Source organism: Rhinoraja longicauda, chromosome 14 (assembly GCF_053455715.1).
Source record: "Rhinoraja longicauda isolate Sanriku21f chromosome 14, sRhiLon1.1, whole genome shotgun sequence".
In the NCBI taxonomy this organism is placed as follows: Eukaryota; Metazoa; Chordata; class Chondrichthyes; order Rajiformes; family Arhynchobatidae; genus Rhinoraja; species Rhinoraja longicauda.
This window is the reverse complement of record NC_135966.1, coordinates 8,827,212-8,854,047: the sequence shown is the minus strand read 5'-3', so window position 1 is coordinate 8,854,047 and position 26,836 is coordinate 8,827,212. Positions and strand designations below refer to the sequence as shown.

General features: G+C 40.3%; 1 protein-coding gene across 1 annotated transcript; it reads left to right on the top strand.

Annotated features, from left to right (window-relative positions):
• LOC144600031 (non-selective voltage-gated ion channel VDAC1) lies at positions 1–26,497 on the top strand. Its single transcript, XM_078411372.1, has 9 exons — positions 1–114; positions 13,318–13,389; positions 13,789–13,838; positions 15,242–15,394; positions 15,479–15,531; positions 16,350–16,577; positions 19,730–19,880; positions 20,058–20,115; positions 22,636–26,497. The coding sequence occupies exons 2-9, from the start codon at positions 13,323–13,325 to the stop codon at positions 22,725–22,727; spliced, it is 852 nt and encodes a 283-aa protein (XP_078267498.1). The 5' UTR covers positions 1–114; positions 13,318–13,322; the 3' UTR covers positions 22,728–26,497.
• The last annotated feature ends 339 nt before the right edge of the window (positions 26,498–26,836 follow it).

Sequence of the window (26,836 nt, the reverse complement as noted above, 5' to 3'; positions counted from 1 at the left end):
CCCGGGGGCTCAGTCAATCAGTCGGTCGGTGGGAGGGAGGGAGGTTGCTGTCCGCTCGCTGCCTGCATCGCCTCGTCGCCGCCGCCACCACCACCACCTCCTCCTCTTCAGCCGGTACGTATCCGTGCCTCAGAAACAACCAGCATTTTTATTTAAACTTGACGACTTTCAGGGGCACCTTGTTTTGTTGTTTTTTTGTTCCCCTGTGCGAGGGAAGGGAGGAGATTCGCCGTGAATTTGGTCTCTCTCTCTCTCTCTCTCCTGATGAGCCTGAGGCCGGGGCCGTGTGTGAGTGGAAAAGGGAGGAGACACAACGTGTCTAATCTCTCTCTCTCTCTCTGTCTCTGTCTCTGTCTGTCCAGGGTTGCAGAGTCAGACCCCCCCCCCCCCCCCTCTCTCTCTCTCCACACACACAAACACATCCCCCCTCAGCACAGAGTTAGTTTGTGGGCAGCACAGCGTGGAGACAGACAAGACACCAGGCGCCCACACTGCAGCAGTCGATAGCATGGCGGCTGCCTGTGTGTGAGTGTGTGACCTTACAAGCTGTGTGTGGAGGTGGCGGGCATGTTGAGTGGTCAGCGTTTGAAGGCTCTGCCTCTCCTCTGGGCCTGTGCTCGCTGGAGTGTACAAGCAAGGGTGGAGAGGACGATGGAGTAAAGAGTGGAGGGAGGTTAAGGAGAGAGGATCTCATTGAAACATAGAAAATAGGTGCAGGAGTAGGCCATTCGGCCCTTCGAGCCTGCACCGCCATTCAATATGATCATGGCTGATCATCCAGCTCAGTAACCTGTACCTGCCTTCTCTCCATAACCCCTGATCCCTTTAGCAAAAAGGGCCACATCTAACTCCCTCTTAAATATAGCCAATGAACTGACCTCAACTACCTTCTGTGGCAGAGAATTCCACAGACTCACCACTCTCTGTGTGAAGAAATGTTTTCTCATCTCGGTCCTAAACGACTTCCTCCTCCCTTATCCTTAAGATGTGACCCCTGGTTCTGGGCTTCCCCAACATCGGGAACAATCTTCCCGCATCTAACCTCTCCAACCCCTTAAGACCCCTTATGAATTTTATAAATTACCAATTAATGAAAGGGGCTGGATAGGATGGAGCATGTTTCCACCAGTGGGAGAGTCCAGGACTAGAGAGGGCATCGCCTCAAGAATAAAAATAAGTACCTTTTTAGAATGGAGATTTGAAAGGAATTTATTTCGCCAGAGGGTTGTGTAAGAAAATAACTGCAGATGCTGGGTACAAATCGAAGGTGTTTATTCACAAAATGCTGGAGTAACTCAGCAGGTCAGGCAGCATCTCAGGAGAGAAGGAATGGGTGACGTTTCAGGTCGAGACCCTTCTTCAGACTATGAGGAGGAATTTATTTCGCCAGAGGGTTGGTGCACTTGTGAAATTCATTGCCACAGACGGCAGTAGTGGAGGCCAAGTCATTAGGTAATAACAAAGGGTAGAACCTCAGAATAAAACGACGTACCTTTATAATGAAGATTAGGAGGAATTTATTTAGCCAGAGGGTTGGTGTACCTGTGAAATTCATTGCCACAGACAGCGGTGGAGGTCGTCATTCGACAATAAAAAGGAGCTGGTTTATACCAAGGATAGACAACAAAATGTTGGAGTAACTCAGCGGGTCAAACAACATTTCTGGGGTAAATGCATAGGTGATGGAGGCCAAGCCATTGGGTAATAAAAGGGATTGCAGATGCTGGTTTATACCATAAAGATGATAAGTGATACTAAGATAGAGACAAAATGTTGGAGTAACGGAATGGGTCAGAGAGCATCTCTGGAGTAAATGCATAGCTGAGATGGAGGCCAAGTCACTGGGTATTCTTAAAGTGGAGATTGATAGATTCTTGTTGAGGAAGGGCGTCAAAGGTTATGGGGAGAAGGTAGGAGAATGGGGTTGAGAGGGAAAAACAGATCAGCCGTGATTGAGTACTCCACCATTCAATGGGCTGAACGGGCTAATTCAGTGACTTATTATCTTTAGTTGGGTCACCGGCAGCTATTCTATTATGGGTTTTGTAACATTGTAGTTGTTATTAAGTATTGTCCAGTTTGTGGGACACATGTCCTCCTTAACGATTTAAAATGCACTTTTGATCTTGTTCTTTTTCACCTTGTGTGGAACTTTGAAGATCATGTCTAAAAATAAAGTAATTCCAACTTGGAATGGGCAGGTGGCTCCCTAGATGTATGATATTTGCAATGTTAACAGTTGAGGTTTTCAGGGTTTTTTTTCTGTATCATGAAGGTTTACTTTGTAAATGCAACATTTATTTTGCCCAGTGTCCCTTAATTTGCATGTGAATTGGGAGTATCGTGATCATTTTACTACAGTTAGAATTGCAAAGCAGCAGCTTAGGCCTACTGAGTCACCCTGACCATCAAACACCTGTTCAGAGAGATTCAAGGAGCTGCAAATACTGGGATCTTGAGCAAAACACTAAGTGCTAAAGTAACTGGATGGATCTGGTGGGACTACCTTGCATGCCTATCCTACGTTGATCCCATTGATTGATGGTCTTGGTGGGCCGAAGGGCCTGTTGCCACGCTGTATCTCTAAAACTAAAAATTAGAAAGTGAAACCTGCATTCCTTTTATGAGTAACTAGACAGGTGGACCCTTTGGGTCCAAATCTCTCCTGGGGCAACCCTCCCTCAACTGATGATCCTGTGGGCCCGGCAACCCTCTCCAACTGACAAAGCCTATTGCTGGGCAGGAAGTGTCCCTCTGGTTCGTGGGTGGACAAGGGGGGACAGGGAAGGAGAGAAGGTGCCACTATCTCGGCCCCGTGCCACTAGCGCTGCAGCCAGAGCAAGCCGTAGACCCAAAGTCTCTCCTGCATTGGTCTAGCATCCTCTCCTCCTCCCCCCCCCCACTCCCCTCCCCCCCACTCCCTCCTTCCTTCCCCCCCCCCCCACTCTCTCCCTAGCAGATAGATTTAAACTTTAAAATGTGAATAACTTTTAAAATATAACACCGATTTCAATGAAACTTCTTCCATTAGCACCAAAGGGTCGACTGAGTAAGGTGGGCCTAAAATTGTCGCGCTATCGTGTACCGTTTTGGCTGTAGTTCAGGAACAAACAAACAAATGAGAGTTTTAGTATATAGATAATATATAAGATAGATGGATAGATGTTGGGATGTTCCATGTTCAACAATTTAGGAGATTGATTAAGTTTGCTGGTTCAGTGCCTATATAAAATCATTATTCATAAATATTGTACTCTTAGTCTATTCACTGACTGAATAGCATGCAACAAAAAAGCGTTTCACTGCGCCTCTGTACTTGTGATAATAATAAACTATATTTAAAAAGTCAATTTTGTGCATTTGTACTCCAATATGTTTACTCTGTAGTAAAACTCGAGTAGTGAGGAGACGAGGAGGAATTTCTTTAGTCGGAGGCTAGTGAATCTGGAACCCATTGCCACAGCTGGTTGTGGAGCCAAAGTCAATGGATTTTTTTAAGGCAGAGATTGGCAGATTCGTGATTAGCAAGGGTGTCAGGGGTTAGAGGGAGAAGGCACCAGAGGAGAATGGGGCTGAGGGAGAAAGATAGATCAGGTTTGATTGAATGGAGGAGTAGACTTGATAGACCGAATGGCCTAATTCTGAGCCTATAATTTATAAACTAGTGTAAGACATTGTGGTGCTATTTGAAATCAATATAGTTTTGATTACATGTGCTCTGCTTGTTGCCATGTCATAAGTTTTTTCAGCTGCAGAATAATATCACCTTGTGTTAGTATTATAAGTGACATCTATATTGGTGAAGGAAGTCGTGGCCAAGTACATTTCAAGCACTGCCTGACAATATTGTAAAATCTAGTTTTTTTTTCCATTCTTGGGTGTGATTCTTCCTGACTAGGTTGGCAGTTATTTCTCAATTGACCTGAACGTAATCATGTGTCTTTTTGCACGTATTTTGTTTCAACTGAAGAACTTGCTAGGCCAGTTTAAAGAGATAGCAAACATTTCCATGTGGGTCTTGAGTTCATTATATAAAACAGACCAGGTGAAAGCAGCAGATTTTGTTTCAGTAAAAGACATGACTTGAACCAGTACACTTTAGTAAGATCTATCTAAAATTATGCTCTCAAACTGCTTAAAGTATGAAGAAGAGTCTGGTCTCGACCCACAACATAAACTACCCATGCTCTCCTCTCTGACTCGCTGAGTTAGTTACTCCAGCACTTTGTGTTTTCTTTTTGCTTAAGTATTATTTGAATTCGTTCTCTTTGGATTACTAGTCCAGGGCTATTCTAAAAATATAACCACCAGGGCATTGTAGTAACATTTTGAGGGTTTAAAACAATGAAAATATAAACTTAACAGTTAAGTTTTCCTCAGAGACATTCTTGATTTTCCCCTCTGAAATTTTATTTCTTCTTTAAGTCAGTAGAAAGTTCAGGCAGATGTTTTTTGGGTTAGAATTATCACCTGCTGTACACTGGTGTTTAAAGATGTAATGGAAGATTACCAGAGCCTTGGTTTAATGCCTCATCTGGGAGAAACATCTCCAAGATTGCATCAAAGTATAAGCCAAGATTGCATGCACAAACGTCTGGAGTGAGAATAAAGGCTTTATGAACATTGGTGGAAAGCAAGGCAATCACTTAGTGGAAAGATTAATATTGTCAAATAATGTGTCTACCTTCAATGTAATCAATTATATCTGTTGCACGGATACACAATACACTTTCTGAATTGCTATGCAAATTTAAGTTTATGGACAGGGTGATAGATGTCATGTCATAACTAAATAAGTGAGACCATGAGAACAATTCTTTACAATTGTCTCAAAATAAAAGTGACCACTCTAATATATTAAACACTCAGTAATAATAGACTGTACCAAAAATAAAGTTCTACTTCAATTTTATATTGATCAAAGTCAAATGCTTAAGATTTGTTGGGACTTCGCACAAAATGTCTAATTGCAAATAGAAGGAACCCCAATGGGATTAGGAAATGCATTCCAGTTATTTAGTTAAGATATTTCCTAGTCTTTTAGACTAATGCAAGGAGAATGTGAAATCTATATACTAAAACTCTTGTTTGTTTGTTCCTGAACTACAGCCAAAACGGTACACGATAGCGTGACAATTTTAGGCCTACCTTACTCACCCTTTGGTGCTAATGGAAGAGGTTTCATTGAAATTGGTGTTAAATTTTTTAAGTTATTCACATTTTAAAGTTTAAATTTATCTCCTAGGGAGGTAGGAAGGGGGGGAGGGAGGATAAGGGGGGTTGAGCGGGATGGAGTGGGGGGAGGGGGGAGGAGAGGGTGCTGCACCAATGCAGAAGAGGTTTGGGCCCAACGGGTCCATTTGGTCTAGTTATATTCTAAAAAGATCTAAAGAGTTGGATGAAGGGTAAACCAGGTACTCTATATTTGTTTTTATATATCTCATGGCCACTCTACATTGAGAGGATATAAAAGTATAAGACAATAGACAATAGGTGCAGGAGTAGGCCATTCAGCCCTTCGAGCCAGCACTGCCATTCAATGCGATCATGGCTGATCACTCTCAATCAGTACCCCGTTCCTGCCTTCTCCCCATACCCCCTCACTCCGCTATCCTTAAGAGCTCTATCCAGCTCTCTTGAAAGCATCCAACGAACTGGCCTCCACCGCCTTCTGAGGCAGAGAATTCCACACCTTCACCACTCTCTGACTGAAAAAGTTCTTCCTCATCTCCGTTCTAAATGGCCTACCCCTTATTCTTAAACTGTGGCCCCTTGTTCTGGACTCCCCCAACATTGGGAACATGTTTCCTGCCTCTAATGTGTCCAATCCCCTAATTATCTTATATGTTTCAATAAGATCCCCCCTCATCCTTCTAAATTCCAGTATATACAAGCCTAATTGCTCCAGCTTTTCAACATACGACAGTCCCGCCATTCCGGGAATTAACCTAGTGAACCTACGCTGCACGCCCTCAATAGCAAGAATATCCTTCCTCAAATTTGGAGACCAAAACTGCACACAGTACTCCAGGTGCAGTCTCACCAGGGCCCGGTACAACTGTAGAAGGACCTCTTTGCTCCTATACTCAACTCCTCTTGTTATGAAGGCCAACATTCCATTGGCTTTCTTCACTGCCTGCTGTACCTGCATGCTTCCTTTCAGTGACTGATGCACTAGGACACCCAGATCTCGTTGAACATCCCCTCTTCCTAACTTGACCATTCCTTCATTTTGCTCAAAGGGGGTAAAATCAAAATTTGGGGAACAGAAACAAATGATTGGATATATTACGGTAAATCTGCTGACTAACAAATCAATTTCATAATCCAAAAAAACACCAATAGTTGCGTGTCATATTTTTCAAAATTTAAACCTAGAACAAATCAAGGAACATTATTTATGTGGGAGGATCCGATCCCTCTTGTGCTGGGCAGTGAAAGTTACAATTGTCACAGATGAATAAATAATTGATCCTGCTAGGTTGCTATCAGTTTTCTACACGCCTGGAGCTGTAATTATTACATACTGGTGAATTTTGTGTATGAGATTTATGCTCGGAATAGCACCGATTTATTAGTTAATCACGGAAAGCTTACATTTGACTAATGATGTTCAGTAATACTGTTCAATTTATACAAATCTTGCATTTTGCAGACTTTTGTTACGAATTTGAATTTCAGTAACGTCATCTGTCTTCAGTTTTCAATTTAAGAGAGCTCCTAAAATTCTTTTCAGGTAGAACACTTGGGTGGGGCGGGTTGGGTTGCTCTTTGGGAGGCAAGAACAATTTTGCTGAATGGAGTGTTCTAAATTAGATCTTTGATTGAAATGTCCAGAACAATGTGTCAGTTCTGGGTCGTGAGGGGGACAGCCGATATTAACACAATTGCAAAAGTCATGGCCCTTGATAAAGGGGGCCATATGGATGATATATGTGGAGAGTCTGTACAATAATACGTGACTATGATTTGATGAGGCAAAGCAATGGTCAGAGTTGAAGGTAAGAATAAAACACCTTGAGTGGGTTCGAAAGAGTTGGAGGAATTGTCAAAGCTATGGGGATGTTAGGATAGGAAAGTTGTCCAATGTAAAAGAGAATGTAAACTGAGTTTTATTTTGGATGAGTAGTATTTTGTGGAGATGCGGAATAGGATTCTGGAGAATGCGAGATGAAAAACATGGACAATGATCAGGAGTAGTGACAAATGCTAGTGATATGGAGATTTAGAGGCAGGAAACACGTTCCCAATGTTGGGGAGTCCAGAACAAGGGGCCACAGTTTAAGAATAAGGGATAGGCCATTTAAAACTGAGATGAGGAAAAACCTTTTCAGTCAGAGAGTTGTGAATCTGTGGAATTCTCTGCCTCAGAAGGCAGTGGAGGCCAATTCTCTGAATGCATTCAAGAGAGAGCTAGATAGAGCTCTTAAGGATAGCGGAGTCAGGGGGTATGGGGAGAAGGCAGGAACGGGGTACTGATTGAGAATGATCAGCCATGATCAATCACATTGACTCAAAGGGCCAAGTGGCCTCCTCCTGCACCTATTGTCTATTGTCTAAAACCTGAGGCTGTTACCATCAGGAAGAATAAAAGCAGCAAGAATATGGAAACTGCACTACCTATGATCTGTCTGCAATTTCATCTACAAGATGCACAGTATCCAGTCTTGGACACTACCTCCGCTCATTTGTCTCTGGGTCTGGATCCTGCAATGCTCTCACAACAACACATTGGAGTACCTTCATCCTTAAGATGCAGTCATTCAAGTTGGACCACAATCAACTGGAGGGCTATTGAGGATGTACAATAGCTAGATGTCCAACAGATAGCTAGCATTTGTAACCCATGAATGAATAAAAAAATTATATATTTATAATATAAATATTTTAAATTACTTATCATAAAAATATTGTTTAATACTATAAAATATATATTTTATAATTAAATCTAATTTCCCACTAAATATTGGGTATATCTTCAATTGTTCATATTTGAAGAATGCATTTCTTTTGTAATTATGTTGTGGATTTCCTATTCTGAGATCAGAATTGTCACACACAGGGTGGGACTTCGCACATAGGTTGGTGGGTGTATGGAACGAGCTGACAGAAGGGGTAGTTGAGGAGGTGCCATAACACCATTTAAAAGTTATTGGGCAGGTACATCGATAGGAAATGTTTAGAAGGATGTGGGCCTAATGCAGGCAGCTGGGACTAGTGAAGATTGGACATCTTGGTAGGCATGGGCAGGTTGGGCCCAATAGACAATAGGTGCAGGAGAAGGCCATTCGGCCCTTTGAGCCAGCACCGTCATTCAATATGATCATGGCTGATCATTCACAATCAGTACCCCGTTCCTGCCCTCTCCCCATACCCCCTGACTCTGCTATCCTTAAGAGCTCTATCTAACTCTCTCTTGAAAGCATCCAGAGAATTGGCCTCCACTGTCTTCTGAGGCAGAGAATTCCACAGATTTACAACTCTCTGAGTGAAAAAGTTTTTCCTCATCTCTGTTCTAAATGGCCTAGCCCTTATTCTTAAACTGTGGCCCCTGGTTCTGGACTCCCTCAACATTGGGAACATATTTCCTGCCTCTAACGTGTCCTATCCCTTAATAATCTTATGTTTCAATAAGATCCCCTCTCACCCTTCTAAATTCCTGTGTATACAAGCCCAGTCGCTCCAGTCTTTCAACATACGATAATCCCGCCATTCTGAGAATTAACACAGCTGCACTCCCTCAATAGCAAGAATGTCCTTCCTGAAATTTGGAGACCAAAACTACACACAGTACTCTAGGTGTGGTCTCACTAGGGCCCTGTACAAGGTCCTATTTCTGTGCTGTACGTCTCTGATTCTAGTTCCATACTTAACTGATACTGATACACCTATTTTGGCCTCCACAGGGAGGATCTGTTACTCATTTGTTGAAACAGTCAGTGTACCTAGTGGACAAGCAACAAGTGCTGGCAATGTCAATGACATTTTTTTTTTTTAATCTGTAGAAAAAATTTCGGAGTAAAAGTAGAATTCTAGTCCATGAAAGAAAGATTTAGGTTTTTAAAAAGGTTTAATTTAATGAGGTTTTCTCTATTTGATGATGTTGATGATTCATTATATGGCGATTCACTTTTGAAACGCATTTTTCCAATTGTTGTAATCCGAGTTTAAAACGAATGAAATGGCCTGCTAATTGGTTCAGTAACTGGTTTGCACCCGTACGCAGGGTTATTACTTTATTCTGCTGCATGCTTCCATTTTAATAGCAATGGTTACACCCTAGATATACGAGTAACCTTGGAAAGACCTTGAAAGAAATGGAAGATGTGAAACCGAGTAAATGCAATGTTCATCATGGTATTGGCATTATAAAGGAATGACTCATAGACTAAGTTGCTGATTTTAAACTAATATATATAACAGTAGGATTTTGAGGATCACTATGTTACCCCTAGCCCAAACGAAGAGAGTTATGTATATTGCTCCAGTTTCTTCATTGTATCAATCTCTTGCATACGTAGTCAAGACTTAGAGAGCAGCATAGCTCAGGACTCTTAAAGTTTATTGAAACTTCATAACGCGACAGTTAACAGCAACTAAAATACTGCAGTTAGTATAAGAGCACAGGAATTATATAATTTATCGTATGACAGCAATATTATAAAACATTTGTGCTTAAACAATCTTGCAGTGCTTTTAATTTTGACTATACTCTGTTTTTACCCATCTGCGTGGATTGATTGGATTTAATAATAATAATAATAATGCATTACATTTATATAGCGCTTCTTCATAGTTTCTTTTCAAAGCTGCCACTATTTACCCTGAGCCGCCTAGTTTTATAAATGCAAAAGACCCCACCATGTCAGTTGATTGATTTAAGCCCCTAGCTTTTTGATGGATCAATGTATATCTAGTATTTTCCTTACAAGTTCATGTACCCTAACATGATTTTTCTCTGCACGGCCTTGTATTTGTGTAATGGTTTGATTGTACTCGGGTACAGGCAATACGCAGAGGGTCCTACAAGGGAGAGGGCAAAGCTTGATCTACTCTTAGGAAATTGGATAGGGCAAGTGACTGATATGTCAGTGGGCAAGCCTTTTGTTACCAGCGGCCACAGTTCTATTAGCTTTAATATAGTTATGGATAAAGGCAGGGTGGGTGCACAAGTTAAAATTATGAATAGGGGTAAGGCCAACTTTGATGGTATTAGACAGGGAACTTTCTATTGATTGGAGTAAGTTGTTTGCGGGCAAAGCAACCTCCAGAACATTGAGTGCCTTTGAAAGTGAGATGACGAGGTCAGGACATGCAAATAATAATAATAATAATAATAATATATTTATTTTATATAGCGCCTTATCACATGCTCAAAGCGCTTTACAAATACAATTAACATAGAAACAAACAGACAAACTATCCTGACGGAAAAGCGGCGAATACTCAACGCCAGCGTCCTCTCACGTCAGGGTCCGGCAGCAGACATCAAAAAGCACAAGACACACAGATACAATTTTTTACACAAAACAGCCATCACAGTGATTGCTCCAGGCATACCCTCACTGTGATGGAAGGCAAAGTCTTATCTCCTCAAATGAAGAGTTCTTTTTATTTCCCCAGTTTCTCTGTTGTAGGTAGTATTCTCTCATACATAATGTAGCAGCCATGCATGTTCCTGTTATAGTGAAGGGCAATTATTTCACAAAATGCTGGAGTAACTCAGCAGGTCGAGCAGCATCTCGGGAGAGAAGGAATGGGTGACGTTTCGGGTCGAGACCCTTCTTCAGACTGATGTCAGGGGGGCGGGACAAAGGAAGGATATAGGTGGAGACAGGAAGATAGAGGGAGATCTGGGAAGGAGGAGGGGAAGAGAGGGACAGGAACTATCTAAAGTTGGAGAAGTCGATGTTCATACCACTGGGCCTCAAACTGCCCAGGCGAAATATGAGGTGCTGTTCCTCCAATTTCCGGTGGGCCTCACTATGGCACTGGTGTCTGAAGAAGGGTCTCGACCCGAAACGTCACCCATTCCTTCTCTCCCGAGATGCTGCCCGACCTGCTGAGTTACTCCAGCATTTTGTGAATAAATACCTTCGATTTGTACCAGCATCTGCAGTTATTTTCTTATACGACATAGTGAAGGGTAAGGCAGGTGGGAGTAAGGAAGCTTGAATGATGAGATAAATTGAGGCTCAGGACAAAGGAGGCATGGGCAGGTATAAGCAGCTGGGATACAGGAGGATTTGTGGGAACTGAGGAGCATACTTAAGAAGGAAATTAGGAGGGCTTTGGAAGGGGGCAGGAAATTGGTCTGGCAGGTAATATGAGGGGAAATCCAAAGATTTGATGTACCTTAAGGAAGAAAGGGTAACTAGAGGGAGACTGGGGCCCCTCAGAAAGTAAAGTGGTCAAATCTGAGTGGAGCCACAGGAGATGGCCAAGGTCTTCAATTAGTATTTATTCCCTCTTTTTACCGTGGAGAAAGACGGGAAGATTGAGGAACCTGGAACAGCTAATGAATATGTCGAGGACAGTCCGCATTACAGTCAGAGGTACTAAATGTCCTAAGGTGTATGAAGGGAGAGAAATCTGGGCCCAATCAGATATATCAGAGGACATTGCGAGGAGCTAGAGAAATTGCAGATGCCCTAGCTGAGGTAAATGAATCATCATTGGTCACGGGTGTGGTGCCGAAAGACTGGAGGGTGGCTAATATTTAAAAAGGGCTAGTGGTGTGCCTCAGGGAGCGGTGGTGGGCCCATTGCTGTTGTGGTTTATATTTATGATTTGGATGAGAATGTAGAAGGCATCATTAGTAAGTTTGCAGATGACACTAGTGGGTGGTATCATACATAGGGAAGATGTTTATGAAAAATTACAGGAGGATCTTGATCAGCTGGGCAAGTGGGCCGAGGAATGGTTTATGGAGTTTAATGCCAACAAGTGTGAGGTGTTGCATTATGGGAAGTCCAACCAGGCCAGGACCAAAGATATTAGAGGAGCAAGATGAACCACTCCGTCGAAATCGCCTATACTGAAGTGTAGTACGCAAAGGAGGGTAACGTCCGCCATTTTAGTAAGCAAAACCGGCCATTCGCTATGCCTCTCGCAGTGTGATCAGTGTTTTGGGGGAACAGTATGTGTGATGATACCATAAAAATGCAGAATATATCTCATCTATCAATTCACAGATTTTTGTTATTTTTCTTTTTAAATGTTTCTGCCAGTTTCTGCCTACTAAAATGGCGCCATAACATACTACGGTTTTTAGGGTCGAGTGGTCTATCTTGCTCTGCTCTATTATCTTTGGCCAAGACCTTCACAGTGAATGGCAGGGCCCTGGGGAGTGTTGTAAAGCAGAGGGATCTAGGAGTACAGGTACATCGTTCCTTGAAGGTTTCAGAGTTAGATAGAGGTCAAGAAGACTTCCGGTAAATTGTCCTTCACCAGCCAGCCTATTGATTATAGAAGTTGGGATGTTTTGTTATAGTTGTATAAGACATTGGTGAAGCCACATTTGGAGTATCGTTTTCAGTTTTGGTCACCAAAGATATAGGAAGGATGTTGTTAAACTGGAAAGAGTGCAGAGTAGATTTACAAAAATGTTGCCAGGACTTAAGTGCCTGTGCTGCTGAGAGAGTTTAAGCAGACTAGGACTTTATTACTTGGAGAGCAGGTGGCTGAGGGTGATCTTCTCGAGGTGTATGAGATCACGAGGGGAATAGATAGGGTGAATGCACGGAGTCTTTTGTCCAGGGTAGGGGAATCAAGAACTAGGTTGGGGTAATGGGATTAAGGTGTGAGGGGAAAAATTTAATTGGAACCTGTGGGGCAGCTTTTTCACACGTAGACATTGCTCCTACTCTGCAGACTTTCAGTGGATAGTCAGACTGCAAATCCTTTGTGGGGAAAATGAATAATATAAATTGGTCATGTGATTATTGAACAAGTTAATATGCAATGATTCAGTAACAATCGTGAAAATTTGATTGTTTACGAAAGATATTTATTAAGTTATATGATACACTTGCTTATCAACAATGGGAACGCTCTTCGTCAGCTTACAAATAAAAATATAATGATGTTAGAAACATTGTATGAAATCAATTAATGGTCATGTGGGGTGTTTAATTCCTGTATTAGGTAGCAGAAAACGTAATTTAATGTCAGAATTATGGTGGTCGGTCAATTGTAGAAGACAGTTGTTAGTAAGTTAACAACAATTTGAAGGCCTGGTTTAAAATGGGCATAAAACATTTGTTGAGCTCTGGTAATTGAGATGAACACCGACCGACCGATGTGTTTCTTCACCAGATAAAATGGCAGTTCCACCAACTTATGCAGATCTCGGGAAGGCAGCCAGAGATGTGTTCACCAAAGGCTATGGTAAGAAATTCAAAAATGCAGTTTTTGGCAGAATCTAGCAATGTTCACATGTGGATTATTATAATGTGGAAGTTGGGTCTTTACTGTATGTTGTTGCTGAGTTTTTAGCAGTATACTGAGGCATGTATTAGTTTGGTAGGTTATTTTGCTTGAAGGAGTGGGGATGGATCAGGAGGTAACATAAGCACAGAAATTGGGTTTCTGTGAACACTATTTTATAATAAATACCTGAACATTTTGTGGCTATGTTATAAACCTGTCTGTGGTGAGCTATTAGTTAAAGTGTATGATTGTTAATTTAATATACTTTGATTATTATTAAACGTACTGCATTTAAGTGGGTGACCAATTTAAACTAAGTTGTACATCAGAAACATAACGTCTTTGTTCTCTTGGTAGGATTCGGTTTAATAAAGCTGGACTTAAAAACAAAGTCAGAAAATGGATTGGTAAGTTATTAGGAGAAAGGTTAATGTAGAACTTGCTTTGTTCCTAAGGTCATGCTAATATCTTCCAATGTTTCAGGTGTCTTTATAATATACAGTACAAAGCTGTGTTTTATTTAACAACAGTTTTAGCTTGCAAGATGAAGGCAGTTATAGACTTATTGGCCGATGAGGAGAGTGAAAAAATATTTTCCACTGTGCTTGAGTCATCCTTGATTAATAACATTTTGAATTTTTGGAAAATAGTATTGGCACGATTAGTGGAGAGAGAAACAGATGTTGCCTAACCTTCCATATAACCAAATTTTCTGTAATGCTGGAAATTAAAATATTTTACTCTGATGCCTGCCTTCATGCTAAATGCAATTAAAAATAACTGGTTTTAGTAATGATGACCATGAAACTGCAGGTGCGTCATAAAATCCATTTAATTCCACAATCGATCAGCTCGACTAACCTTAATGTGCTGACTTGCATCAATGGTAGTGAACCATTCTGGTCCATTATAGCTGCTTCAGGAGCAGGACAGGTATAAAACCCAACACCTTAGACAGTGGATTCGGGCCATGGCAAAGTTGCTCCCAGCCCATTTGACCTTGTAATGTCTTTCGCACAAGTCTCAGTGGACTGGTGTCTAAATTGGGAGCACTGTCACATGAACTAGTCAAGCAGCAGCCTGAACTAGTCGGACTCTCAATCATACTTTATTAGCAACGTTGCCAGGTCCCTTCGGCCCATCTTGTTTATGCCGACCAATTTAGCTTTCTGGGCTAGTCCTGTTTGACTCATACCCTCTCTCTAAACCTTTCCTATCCATATATCTGTCCGAACATCATTTATGTCATAATTATACCAGCTTCTATGGCTGTTTCTGGTAGTTCATTCCAGACACGAACTACTCCTTGAGTGAAAAAGTTGCCCTCTGTTGAAGGGCCGCTGTTGAAAGTTGCCTTGAAAAGGTCCCTCTTAAATCTCCTCTCTCACCTGAAATCTGTGAGCTCTAGAATCCTCTACCATATGTTGAGAAGTATTCAACAAACTTTCACGCCTGCTTTTGGATATACCTGATGACTAACTCAAATCATCAAAATATCCTCCGTCTTGGCTGAAATTTTAAAAGCCACAAAAGCATAAAAATTTACCGTATAAGTTGTGTGAATAAAAAATTGGGTTTCAGAAAGGGTGCTGCAAATGACATTGGTACTCAAGATTGGGGGAAGATAAAATGAGCTTTGCTGCATCTCGTAGTTGTCCAAAATGCTTTTATGAAATGAGAATCAAAACAAATCGTGACTGTAATAAAGACACTCCAAGCTCTTACGTCAAAAATACTAATTGTTTTGAGATATTGGGTATTTAATACATGAAGCTTTCTTGCACACTAAGTAACGTGCTTCCTATTGTAGGAATTCACAAGTGCTGGGTCTGCTAATGTGGATACTGCTAAAGTTGCTGGCAGCCTGGAAACAAAATACAAATGGGTGGATTATGGACTGACATTCACAGAAAAATGGAATACTGATAATGTTTTGGGAACGGAAATTACCATTGAAGATCAGGTAAATAGTTTTTTTTTTAAAACAAACATTATGTTTATTCTGTTTTTTAAACCAAAATACAAACTGCACATTTTTTCTGTTTAGCTTCTGAAGGGGCTGAAGATTGGATTTGACTCTTCGTTTGCACCAAATACAGGGTGAGTTTAAAAATAACTATAAGTAGATATAATGACAAAATATTTTGAACAATATTATTTTAATTTTCGTGTAACTTATAAAAAGGGAACACTTGATTTTTTTTTTTAATCACCTTTTCTAAATATTGAGTAAATAGTTAGTTATCTTCTTGGGTTGTGCCAATGATATTGTGCAAAGTAAATCAAAGTTACATGAACACCAGAGAATATATTTTTTTTAAATCTGCTCATAGAAATATCACCTTTCAAAAATGAGACTCATGGCTTGTCCATGAAGTAGGGTCTCAACCTGAAATGTCACCCATTCCTTCTCTCCAGAGCCTGTCCTGCTGAGTTGCTCCAGCTTTTTGTGTCTTGTCATTTTAAGATTTGGTAGTGGATTGAGCATGGCTCAGTGATTCTTTATTGTCATGCAGGCACTGCTCAGTGAAATTCTTTTTGCATAGCTCATGTGCATGAATCTCCATATTTTGGCGCCGTTTATTAAAAGTAAAAGTCCAAACTCCAGTCCATGTGCTCGATGGATGGGACGCCCCCGATCCAGGCAAGCCCCAGGCTGCTGCAGGGCCTCCTCTGTCACCCTTGACCATTGAACTGATGTCCCTCTCCTCGACCAACCGCCTTTGTGTCCCAAGGGCGCCCCCTGCAGCCAACCTTGAAGATTTTGCCCATTCATTGGTAACGGAGTCTGAATAGAGAAAAAATAAGTCATCTTTGTTATAATTGTAAAGTTAAAATAATTGATGAAACTAAGGTTTAGAATGTAATGATGGAATTAGTTCCAGTTCATTTTATTTTTTGCTATTTTCCTAAAATAGGAAGAAAAGTGGAAAAATTAAGTCTGGTTACAAGAGGGAACATGTCAATTTGGGAGTTGACGTCGACTTTGACATTGCTGGCCCAGCTATACGTGGAGCCATCGTGGTTGGGTTTGAAGGATGGCTTGCAGGGTATCAAATGACCTTTGAAACGACAAAATCCAGAGTCTCCCAGAGTAACTTTGCTGTGGGATTCAAGGCAGACGACTTCCAGCTCCATACAAACGTGTAGGTACTCATCTGCCATGTTTCTGTAGAGATATCTGTCAGAATTTTCTTTTGTGAATTGTCTTAGAAGAAAATCATTTTTGGTCATAAACTTACAAGCATAACACAATTCTACTTTTGCATGCATCGGTTAATGTATTAACGTTCTTGTGTAATGTTGGATAATTGGAATGAATGATTGTTGGCTTCATCATAATCATCATATCCGTCTGAAGAAGGGACTCGACCCAAAACGTCACCCATTCCTTCTCTCCAGTGATGCTGCCTGTTGTCGCTGAGTTACTCCAGCATTTTGAGTCATTCTTCATCAGAATTGGACTAAAGTGGACATCGCAGAAACGGGCCCTTCAGACTGTGATGTCCATGCCGCCTGTTGTACTATACTAATGCTGTACCACATTAGGTCTGTAGCTTTCAGTGTTTTGGTGATTCAGGTTCTTGTCTCAACATAGTTAAAGAATCTCTCCCCTCCACCTATTCAGGCAGTGCATTCCAGATTCTAATCTTCCTCTCTGTTCCCCTATAAATCTCCTACTTCTTACCTGTGCCCTCTAATTTTAGGCTCTTCCCTCTCCTCCCCTCACATACTCGGAAAAATACTCAAAATATCTACCGTATCTATAACCTTCATAATTTTGTAAACTGTAATAAAGTTACCTCTAAGCTTCCATTCCACTGAGAATAAATCCAGACCATCCACACTTTATAACCCCCCCCGCCCCCCCCAAATACCAGCAATATCCCAGTGAATGTCTTCTGCATTCTTTCTAATGCTACCACAGTCTTTTTCTAGTGTAGCAACCAAAACAGTGCATAATTGTAGTTTGGCGACCCGGTCTTGAATGAATGAATAATTTTATTGGCCAAGTATGTGCATATACAAGGAATGTGCCGTGGTACTCCGCTCACAAATGACATCACAAACATACAGTTAAGAATAAAGCATAACCACATCAAAACAATAAGGATACAACATTACGGTCTAAACATGTGGGTGAAAATAAACCAGAGCAAAAAAGAGACTACAGACTTTGGTTATTGAGTAGAACTACTGTTCGTGGGGAAAAAACTGTTTTTATGTCTGGCTGTGGCTGCTTTGACAGTCCGGGGTCGCCTTCCAGAGGGAGGTGCTTCAAAGATTTTGTGGCCAGGGTGAGAGGGGTCAGAGATGATCTTGCCCGCTCGCTTCCTGGCCCTTGCAGTGTACAGTTCGTCGATGGGGGGAAGGTTGCAGCCAACAACCTTCTCAGCTGTGCGAACGATCTGTTGCAGCCACCGGATGTCGTGCTTGGTGGCTGAGCCAAACCAGACCATGATGGAGAAGGTGAGGATGGACTCAATGATAGCAGTATAGAATTGGACCATCATTGCCTATGGCAGATTGTGTTTCCTCAGTTGCCACAGGAAGTACATCCTCTTGGGCCTTTTTGACTGTGGAGTCGATGGTGGCCCCCCATTTAAGGTCCCTGGAGATGATGGTTCCAAGGAACTTAAATGACTCCACAGATGTGACTGTGGTGTTGTTGATGGTGAGTGGGGGGAGGGGAGGGGGAGCTCTTTGAAAGTCTACAATTAGTTCCACAGTCTTAAGAGCATTGAGCTCCAGGTTGTTGCGATGGCACCAGGACGCCAGCTGTGTCACTTCCCGTCTGTAGGCAGATTCCTCCCCATCCTGGATGTCAGTCAGAGTTGTGTCATCCACAAACATGAGGAGCTTGACAGAGGCGTCTGGAGGCCTTTATACAAAGGCAAGGTTTGAGGTGGTACTTGCTGTATCACATGATTTGAATTGACTTTGTGTCCATCTTCTGAGTAACCCCATGTCCTTTAAAACTATAATGTATTGACAACATTTAAAAAGAAGAATTATTATAATTAAATGTTAAGTATTTAATATAATAGATAATCAAATATAATTTATAATGGACGAGAAGGGGACTGAAATAAGCCTTGATGTACAATTCAATTATACAGTTATGACTCTGGGAACAGTTTCCAAGACTAGAATGTGTGTATTGAACTAATCAAAGTAGATTTAGAAAATTACTGCGGATGCTGGTACTGAAGAAGGGTCTCGACCCGAAACGTCGCCCATTCCTACTCTCCTGAGATGCTGTCTGACCTGCTGAGTTACTCCAGCATTTTGTGAATCAAAGTAGATTAAGTACTTTGAGTTTTTGTCAACCATTCACAACAAGTTACTACCAAATCATGTATCTGGGTGGACCCTGCCTCTGATTTTTGGCTTATGAACCTACTGATTGTTTTCTTTGGAGTAAAGACTGTACTTCATGAGAAGCAGATGAATGGATATTGCTCATTTTTTGGCATGAAAAGTTGAATCGCATGTGCTTGTGTAAGACTTTGATCTCGGAATATCTGAAGCTGCCTTATTGCTAAAAGAGTACTTTTGAAGTATATTCACTGCTGCATGGTAGGAAATTGGGCAGACAGTTTATGACCAGCAGCGGTCAGAATTATACATTCCTCGTCCAGAAGGAGGAATGTATAATAACCTAACCATCTTTGTTTGGTTTAGAGGATTGAAAATTGCCCAAAACACCCTCAAAATAGGGTTATTTACGCATGCTTACGAAAATCAAATTATAACATCTCATTTCACACCTGGTACTTCCATCATTGTGCACGTGGGATAGCATTGGACTAGTGCAAATGGGTGAACGGTGTTAGCGTGGGTTCAGTGTGCCGTAGGGCCCGTTTCCATGCCGTATTTTTAAATAGAACTGGTGCGAATGGGTGATTGATGATCGCTATGGGTTTGCTGTGCCATATGGCCTGTTTCCGTGCTGTATTTCTAAAACTAAAGTAGCATTGGGTCAGACTAATGTGTACAAAAAATATTTTCATCTTTATACTGAGTTTTTAAAATTTGCTCCTTATTTATAGCTCTGGTGAGTTTCGAATCCATAACTTTCCAAATTGAAATGAAATTGCAATCAAACCTGGTTTCAGTTGAGTTGCAAAGTGATGTTCATGGAGTTAGTTAATAATTTTGTTTTTCATATGCAATGGGTTGCCTAAGTGTGCAATTGGAGAAAAATAGGTCGGCATAGGTGATAATGCTTTCTGCAATTTTATACCAAATATAAATTTGGTGGTGCTTCAAATGACGTGCATGTTCCTTGCTTTAGAAACGACGGTACGGAATTTGGTGGCTCCATTTATCAAAAAATCAGTGACAATCTGGAAACTGGTATCAACCTCGCTTGGACAGCTGGGAATAGCAATGCTCGATTCGGAATTGCAGCAAAATACAAGATTGATGATGAAGCAACGTGCTCAGTGAGTGTATATTTGATTATTGTGCCTTGTTGGATTATATATTTATATATATTTGGGGTGAAAGAAGGTACATGCATTCCAAAGTGCATGTTGTGCTGATTAAAACATAAAACATTAAAGGTTGTGATTTTTGGGAGAAATGCTTTCTAAAGAACCTGTTCTTTTTTTGTTTATCAGATTAAAGTGAACAATTCGAGTCTCATTGGACTAGGATACTCTCAAATTCTAAAGCCAGGTGAGATGCATTTGATCGTAAACTAATTCCTTCTTGTGTTAAAATATCTAAATAATATATTTCAATGCAAGATCGATAAGATAGGACTATGTTTTGTTATCGTCGCCATGTAATTTCCATTGTGGATTCATCTTGTTTTCCCTCCAAGGAATAGCATCTCTATTCCAACATCACTCCATTCATATGTTCATAGGTTTATATTGATAGTTATTGCATGAAGTGTGGATGGCTAGTGATGCATCCAATTTTGTGTTCTCTGCCTTCGAGTTGATAAAATGAAACAGCAGAATGGGTCTGAGGTGCCATTTGTTTGGGATGTCACCACATGCAACATTTACACCTGAAATTTGTTTATATAACTTGTTTAGTCACAGAAATAGACCCTTCGGCTCAACTTCAATTTTTTTTATGGGTCTACCTGAATTTGTCTCATCTCCATTTGGTCCATAGTCCTCTAAACCTTTTACTGCGCGCATACTTGTTCCAATGTCTTTTAAATGCTGTGATTGTATCTTTAGCCTTTGTTTCAGCCATCTGCTAATCAAACCACCCTCACCTGTATCCACTTATCACCTGCCAAGCCTTGTCCCGCCCCCACCTCTTTTCTCGCTTTCTGCCCCTTACATCTCCACTACAATCAGTCTGAAGAGGAATCCGACAGAGATGCCACCTAACCAGCTGCTTAGGAAGATGAGAGCCCACGGTATCAGGGCAGATACTGGCATGGATAGCAGGTTGGCTGCATGGCAGAAGACAAAAAGTGGCAATAAAGGGGGCTTTTTCTGGTTGGCTGCCAGTGACAAGTGGAGTTCCGCAGGGGTCGGCGTTGGGGCCGCTACTCTTCACGTTATACATTAATAATGTGGATGACGGGATTGAAGGCTTTGTGGCGGATGATACGAAAATGGGGGGGGGGGGGCAGGTGGTGTGGAAAAAGCAAGGACTCTGCAGAAGGACTTGAATAGGTTGGGAGAGTGGGCAGAGAAGTGGCAGATGGAATATACTGTAGCAAAGTGTGGAGTTGTGCATTTTGGTAGTAGGAATAAAGGTGCAGACTATTTTCTAAATTTGGTGAGAATCCAGAAATCTGAGGTGCAAAGGGACTTGGGAGTGCTGGTGCAGGATTCCTAAAAAGTTAATCTGCTAACGTATATTTCAAGCGGGCTTGTATACAAAAACAGGGATGTAACGTTGAGGCTCTAGAAGGTGCTGGCAAGGCTGCATTTCGAATATTGTGAGCAATTTCGGGCACCATATCGGAGGAAGGATGTGCTGCCTTTGGAGAGGGTCCAGAGGAGGTTTACGAGAATGATCTCAGGAATTAGTAGGTTAACCTATGATGAGCGTTTGTCAGCACTGGGCCTGTACTTGCAGTGTTTAAAATGAGGGGGGACCTCATTGAGACATACAGAATAGTGCAAGGCGTGGAGAGGATGTTTCCACTAGTGGGAGAGTCTAGGACTAGAGTTCAGAGCATCAGAATTAAAGGACGTTCTTTTAAGAAGGAGATGAGGAGCAATTTCTTTAGTCAGGGTGTGGTGAATCTGTGGATTTTTTTGCCATAGAAGGCTGTGGAAGCCGTCAGTGGATATTTTTAAGGCAGAGGTAGATAGATTCTAGATTAGTATGGGTGTCAGAGATTGTGGGGAGAATGGGGTTTGGAGGGAGAGATAGGTCAGCCATGATTGAATGGCGGAGTAGACTTGATGGGCTGAAAGGCCTACTTCTACTCATGACCTTAACCTACTGAGTTACTCCAGCCCTTTTTTTTGGTAAATCAGTTTCTGCAGTTCCTATCTCCTTGTAATTCTACCACCATTTCCTTCCGCTTGTTTGACATGCTTGCCACAATCTTTGAGTCACCTTTTATTGGTTTCTTTTTATTGTTCATGTATTCTCTTCAAAATGATGAAATTCTGTATCGATCAAATACACCACGGACGACATAGTGGGTACAGCCGTAGAGTTGCTGCCTCACAGCGCCAGAGACCTGTGCTCTATCCTCACCATGGGTGCTGTCTGCACAGAATTTGTACGTTCTCCCTGTGACTGCATGCGTTTGCTCCGGGTGCTCCGGTTCCCTTGCACATTCCAAAGACGTACATGTTTGTAGGTTAATTGGCTTCTGTAAAGTGTGTGGGGTAATCACTGGTCGGCATGAACTCTGGGCCGAAGGGCCTGCTTCCATGTTGTATCTCAAGTCTAAACACAGCAAATAATTTGACTCTATGCATGACATTTTTATCCAGTCTCCAAGGTGGTTGGATGCACATTCAATACTCGTACATGAATTGAGAACATGAGATATTACTTAATGCTATAAGAATGCAACAATACTGAGGTTTCCCCAACTGTTAACAAATTCACATTGACACCAGAACGCCAAACTGGCATCAACCAAGTTCTGACTTGTACTATTAGATTTATGAATGTACTTGTATAGATGAACATGTAATAACCACAATTTTGAATGTGAGGCGTATGATTCAGTATTATGTGACTGATCATCTTTTTCCTTAGGTATTAAAGTAAGCCTGTCAGCGCTGCTGGATGGCAAGAATATTAATGGTGGTGGTCATAAACTTGGCCTTGGATTTGAGTTTGAAGCATAAACCTGAAAATGGAAAGAACCTGCAATCAGTAAATTCCCAAATATTTTCCACTGTAGCTATCTGAAGATCCTGGTGTTTTTTTTCTGTTGAGCCATGTGTCCAAGCAATGTTGTTAAATCAAATCGTCTTCTTTGGGGATTGGCCTCAGAAGAACAGAATGCATTTTCAAAACATGTCATTATGACTATTTATTGTATCCCGTAGACATTTGCTATTCACCTACACATGTCTATTTTTCCTTCACGGTGAAGACTGGTTGTATGTGGCGTAAAAAAGAAACACTTTTAATTGTTGGTTGAAATTGTGGCCCCTTATCCCTGCACCTTCTGAAAAGGTTGATGCAACACAGCCATATGGAGAGGGAATTGTATGTTTACAGCTGGTATTTGTGATGGTTGGGCTTAATAGAAAGTTTTAAAAAATACACACAAAAGAAATTTAATGTGCCATCTTTTTAAAGATTTCCCTGTTGTGCTGTTCTTTGTTTAAAATAAGTATTGTCTTCCATGTTCTGGAATATCATTAAGGAAAATACTTTGTTTATCAGCCCTGAATTTAAACACATGCCTTGTGTGCATGCAATTATTGAAGGCTACCAAAAACTATAAAAGTTATCATTGAATCCATAAGAAATTGAAGGGCACGTATACAGATGTCAGTCACACTAATGTACCTTGCACATGCCTTTAGAATACTGCATTATTTAACGTGGGCCTAACGTTATTGAGGTCTGCTTCTTTGGAGTCCACTGTAAATATCCATGGCTAGAGTTTTACTAATGTCAGGTGAGTGTATCTTGGTACTCCTTTGGAGGAATATGGAACAGGAAAAGAACATTGGAAAGGAACTCGCTGGTATTTTGTTATGATTGATAGATACCTTTATTTCTGTGCCAGTCAGTTTCTTTTCTAGGGGCAGTCCTGATTGTTCTGTTAGCCCTCAGTGTTGGGAAGCACTTCCATCTGATTACAAGGTCTATGCAACAGAATTTTAAACTAGTTAAGACTAATACAACTTCTACAATCACAAATCCAGGGCTTGTGGCCATGTTTGGGTGGGTCTCCAGTGTTTTTTTATATATTTGCCTCAAGATAGTTTCTATATGAAGAATCAGCTGTATCAAATTGAATTACCAAAGTGTTGAACTGGGGAAATGTTGGCACCTGCATCTCTTTAGGATAAATATTATTTTAAAAACAAAGTCACAAAGAAAGTTTTCCTTATCTGAAGTCAGCTGTTTTTATTTGAGTTGAAATATCTACATTGTGTAACATGTGAAAATAATTCATTAAATATGAAAATACAGTTTTTTTAAAAAAAACGACTAATGAATTCACAAATAAAAGCAAAATGCTGGAAACTCTGGCAACATTTGTGGAGAGAGAATTAGTTAACTTCTCAGGTTAATGAATTTCATCAAAATCAATTTGCATGCAAATAACTGCATTGCATTTTATTGAAGCAGGTTCTGGAAACGGTATTTTCAAACATTGATTTTGCCCATCATAATTCAGCATATGTTGTCATTTTAATATATTTTGACACCACTGACTAATGTCCTGCTCTTCCCAAGATGAACAATTTTTAATTTGCCTCTAGGTTTCATCTATGACCTAACCAACTGCTCAAGTATACACTAACTTTTCATTTTGTTACACCCGAGTAGAGGACTATATTACATGTGCCAAAGTGGTTTGTGATTTGCCCAAGCTATTTTAATCCGTGAATTATGATTCCAAAAGTTTTCTTTCCAATGGACAACCAGCATTCCGGAATTACCTGTTATAAATTAGCTTTTTTTTAAAGCAATGTTTGCAAAAATGAAACTTAAAATTATTATAAAATAGTACATGGCTTTATTTGGAAACCATCTGAACTAATGCATTGTTTCAATTGTAATGTATAATTTGGAAACCTTGAAGGTTTTTTTTTGATAAAACGTTCTATTTTCCATTGGTTAAAAATTACCTTTGCAGTAATTTTTCAAGCTCTGATGTGCAGCCAAGTGGTAAATTAAAATTCATCTTAGTTGTATCTATTTTTTGAGCACTTGGAAGTGCTTCAGTACAAATGACGTGCCATGGAACATTATTTTCTGGTAAGTGATGACAGTTCCAGTCGGGTGTTTGATAATTTAAACATTTGTTAAATCATTAAACTATTATAGTTCCTGTTTTATGTGAATTAATTAATTATTGCAGTTTTGGGATCTACAGTATAAGATCACTCATCTCCTGCCCACTCAGAAACTAAAGAATTTTAAATAATGTTTAAATGCAACATTATGCAGTTGTAGAAAATCTAATTTAAGATAGGAAATGCTCAAATACTCTTCAGGTACCATCGTTAACAAGAGAGACTTTGGCTAACATTTGAGCCACAACCCTGCATAAGAACCCATTAAAATGCTGGTTGATTGTTATGTTTTTTTCATTTTCTGTTTGTATTACAAACTTTGTAATGTTACCTGAAAGTTGTTGAAAATAATGTGGGTATAAATGTAGTATTTCAAAAAGAGAATTAATGTTACTTAAGGGAAAAAAATCAAATTTAAAGAGATTTTGAAGTACGTTTATTCCTTTTAGCATTTGCACTCAGTCACTTCTCTGGAAGAGAATTATGGACCTTTTCATTTCTCAAATTCTAACATAAATCCTTAAACCTAAATTACATTAAATGAGCAGTGTGGTTTGCAGCATATGGCCCTTCTCTGTTTAAAACAAAAACATATTCACTTCATTGACCATCAGTATTTTTTTTTTTTACAATTGCGACCACCCATGAAATCCAAAGCTCTCTTGCCAAGCCTATTGGATTAGAAATTAGTCCTTTGTTGCAGAAACAAAATCTACAGTGTGTTTTTGGTTTGGGGAATCACATTTTTACTCCTGGAGTGTGACATTCTTGAGGTAATCTGAACCAAAGTTTGGATGAAGAATACGTGCGGCAGATCGATTGCACATTTAATACGTGAAGATGCGTTTTTGATCCTTTGTATTTTTCTCAGAAAATGCTTGTGGCTTGTTTCACTCATTTTTAAACCTGAAATTCAAGAGGGAAAAAAAATTGCCATTGGTGATGTGATTTTAGAGAACATACTAACAATGGTGTTTGATTTTTCTCTTGCTTTGTCAGTCTTAAGTCGTAACTTGTGCTTTGGCACAGTCTTTGTTTCTGTACTTTCCCTGAAATCTGTTAATTGTTATTGAAGGATTATTTAATAACTGGGAGTACAGTTGCAACTTAGTACCATGTGTCCAAACCTGATTTGATCAACATGTAAGTGCAAGCTTTGATTTAAATTTCCCGATGCTGACCTGTTTTGCTCTACTTCACGTCAATTTTCTAACAAAGATTGAGTAGTGAAGTAGATATTACAGTAGAGTACACAGATGTTTGCTTTTTGAGTTCTACGATTTAAATTTTCTGTGAGATCTGTGGTGCTAGTTTACAGTACCTCCAGAATATGGGGCACATATATAATGGCCTCTTGGTCACTATTAGTTGTTTCCATTCATTTCTGCTATTTTAGTCAGATAACTAATTTAACTCAACACTAATCTTCTGTAAAATGTAGCTGAATTATCAGCTTTTATGCACTGTGTACTTCATTCCCAGTGTCACTCTAGCAATTGCTATATATGTAGAAGGTTTTCTGTTCCATCGCAAAAAAAGAACTAAAGGTTGCTATGGGAGTATTATCTTTGTTTCAATTTCTGATGCACAACTGCTAACATTGAAAACACAATAAATCTTCTTTTGTGTGCAAATTGTTTTCTTCCCCAAAATATTATTTTTCTCCCTTGTGAAGCCACTTGTTTCTTCAGTTAGACAATAAACTTCAGTAAACCACTTGACTATGATCTGAAGAATTTGCTCACACAATTTGAATTGGAGGGCTTGTGTAATGAGGGGAGAGTGAATAATCAATTGTCTTCATGGAAAACATTGGTCTGCCTGGAGAGAAGGCTGAAAGTTGACATTATATAAAGTATATAAATTTGAGACATAGATAGCCAGAGCCTGTTTCCTATGGCAAGGGTGTCTAAAACTAGAGGTCATAACGAGAGGGCAAAGATTTAAGGAGGACCAAGGGGGTAATTATTTAC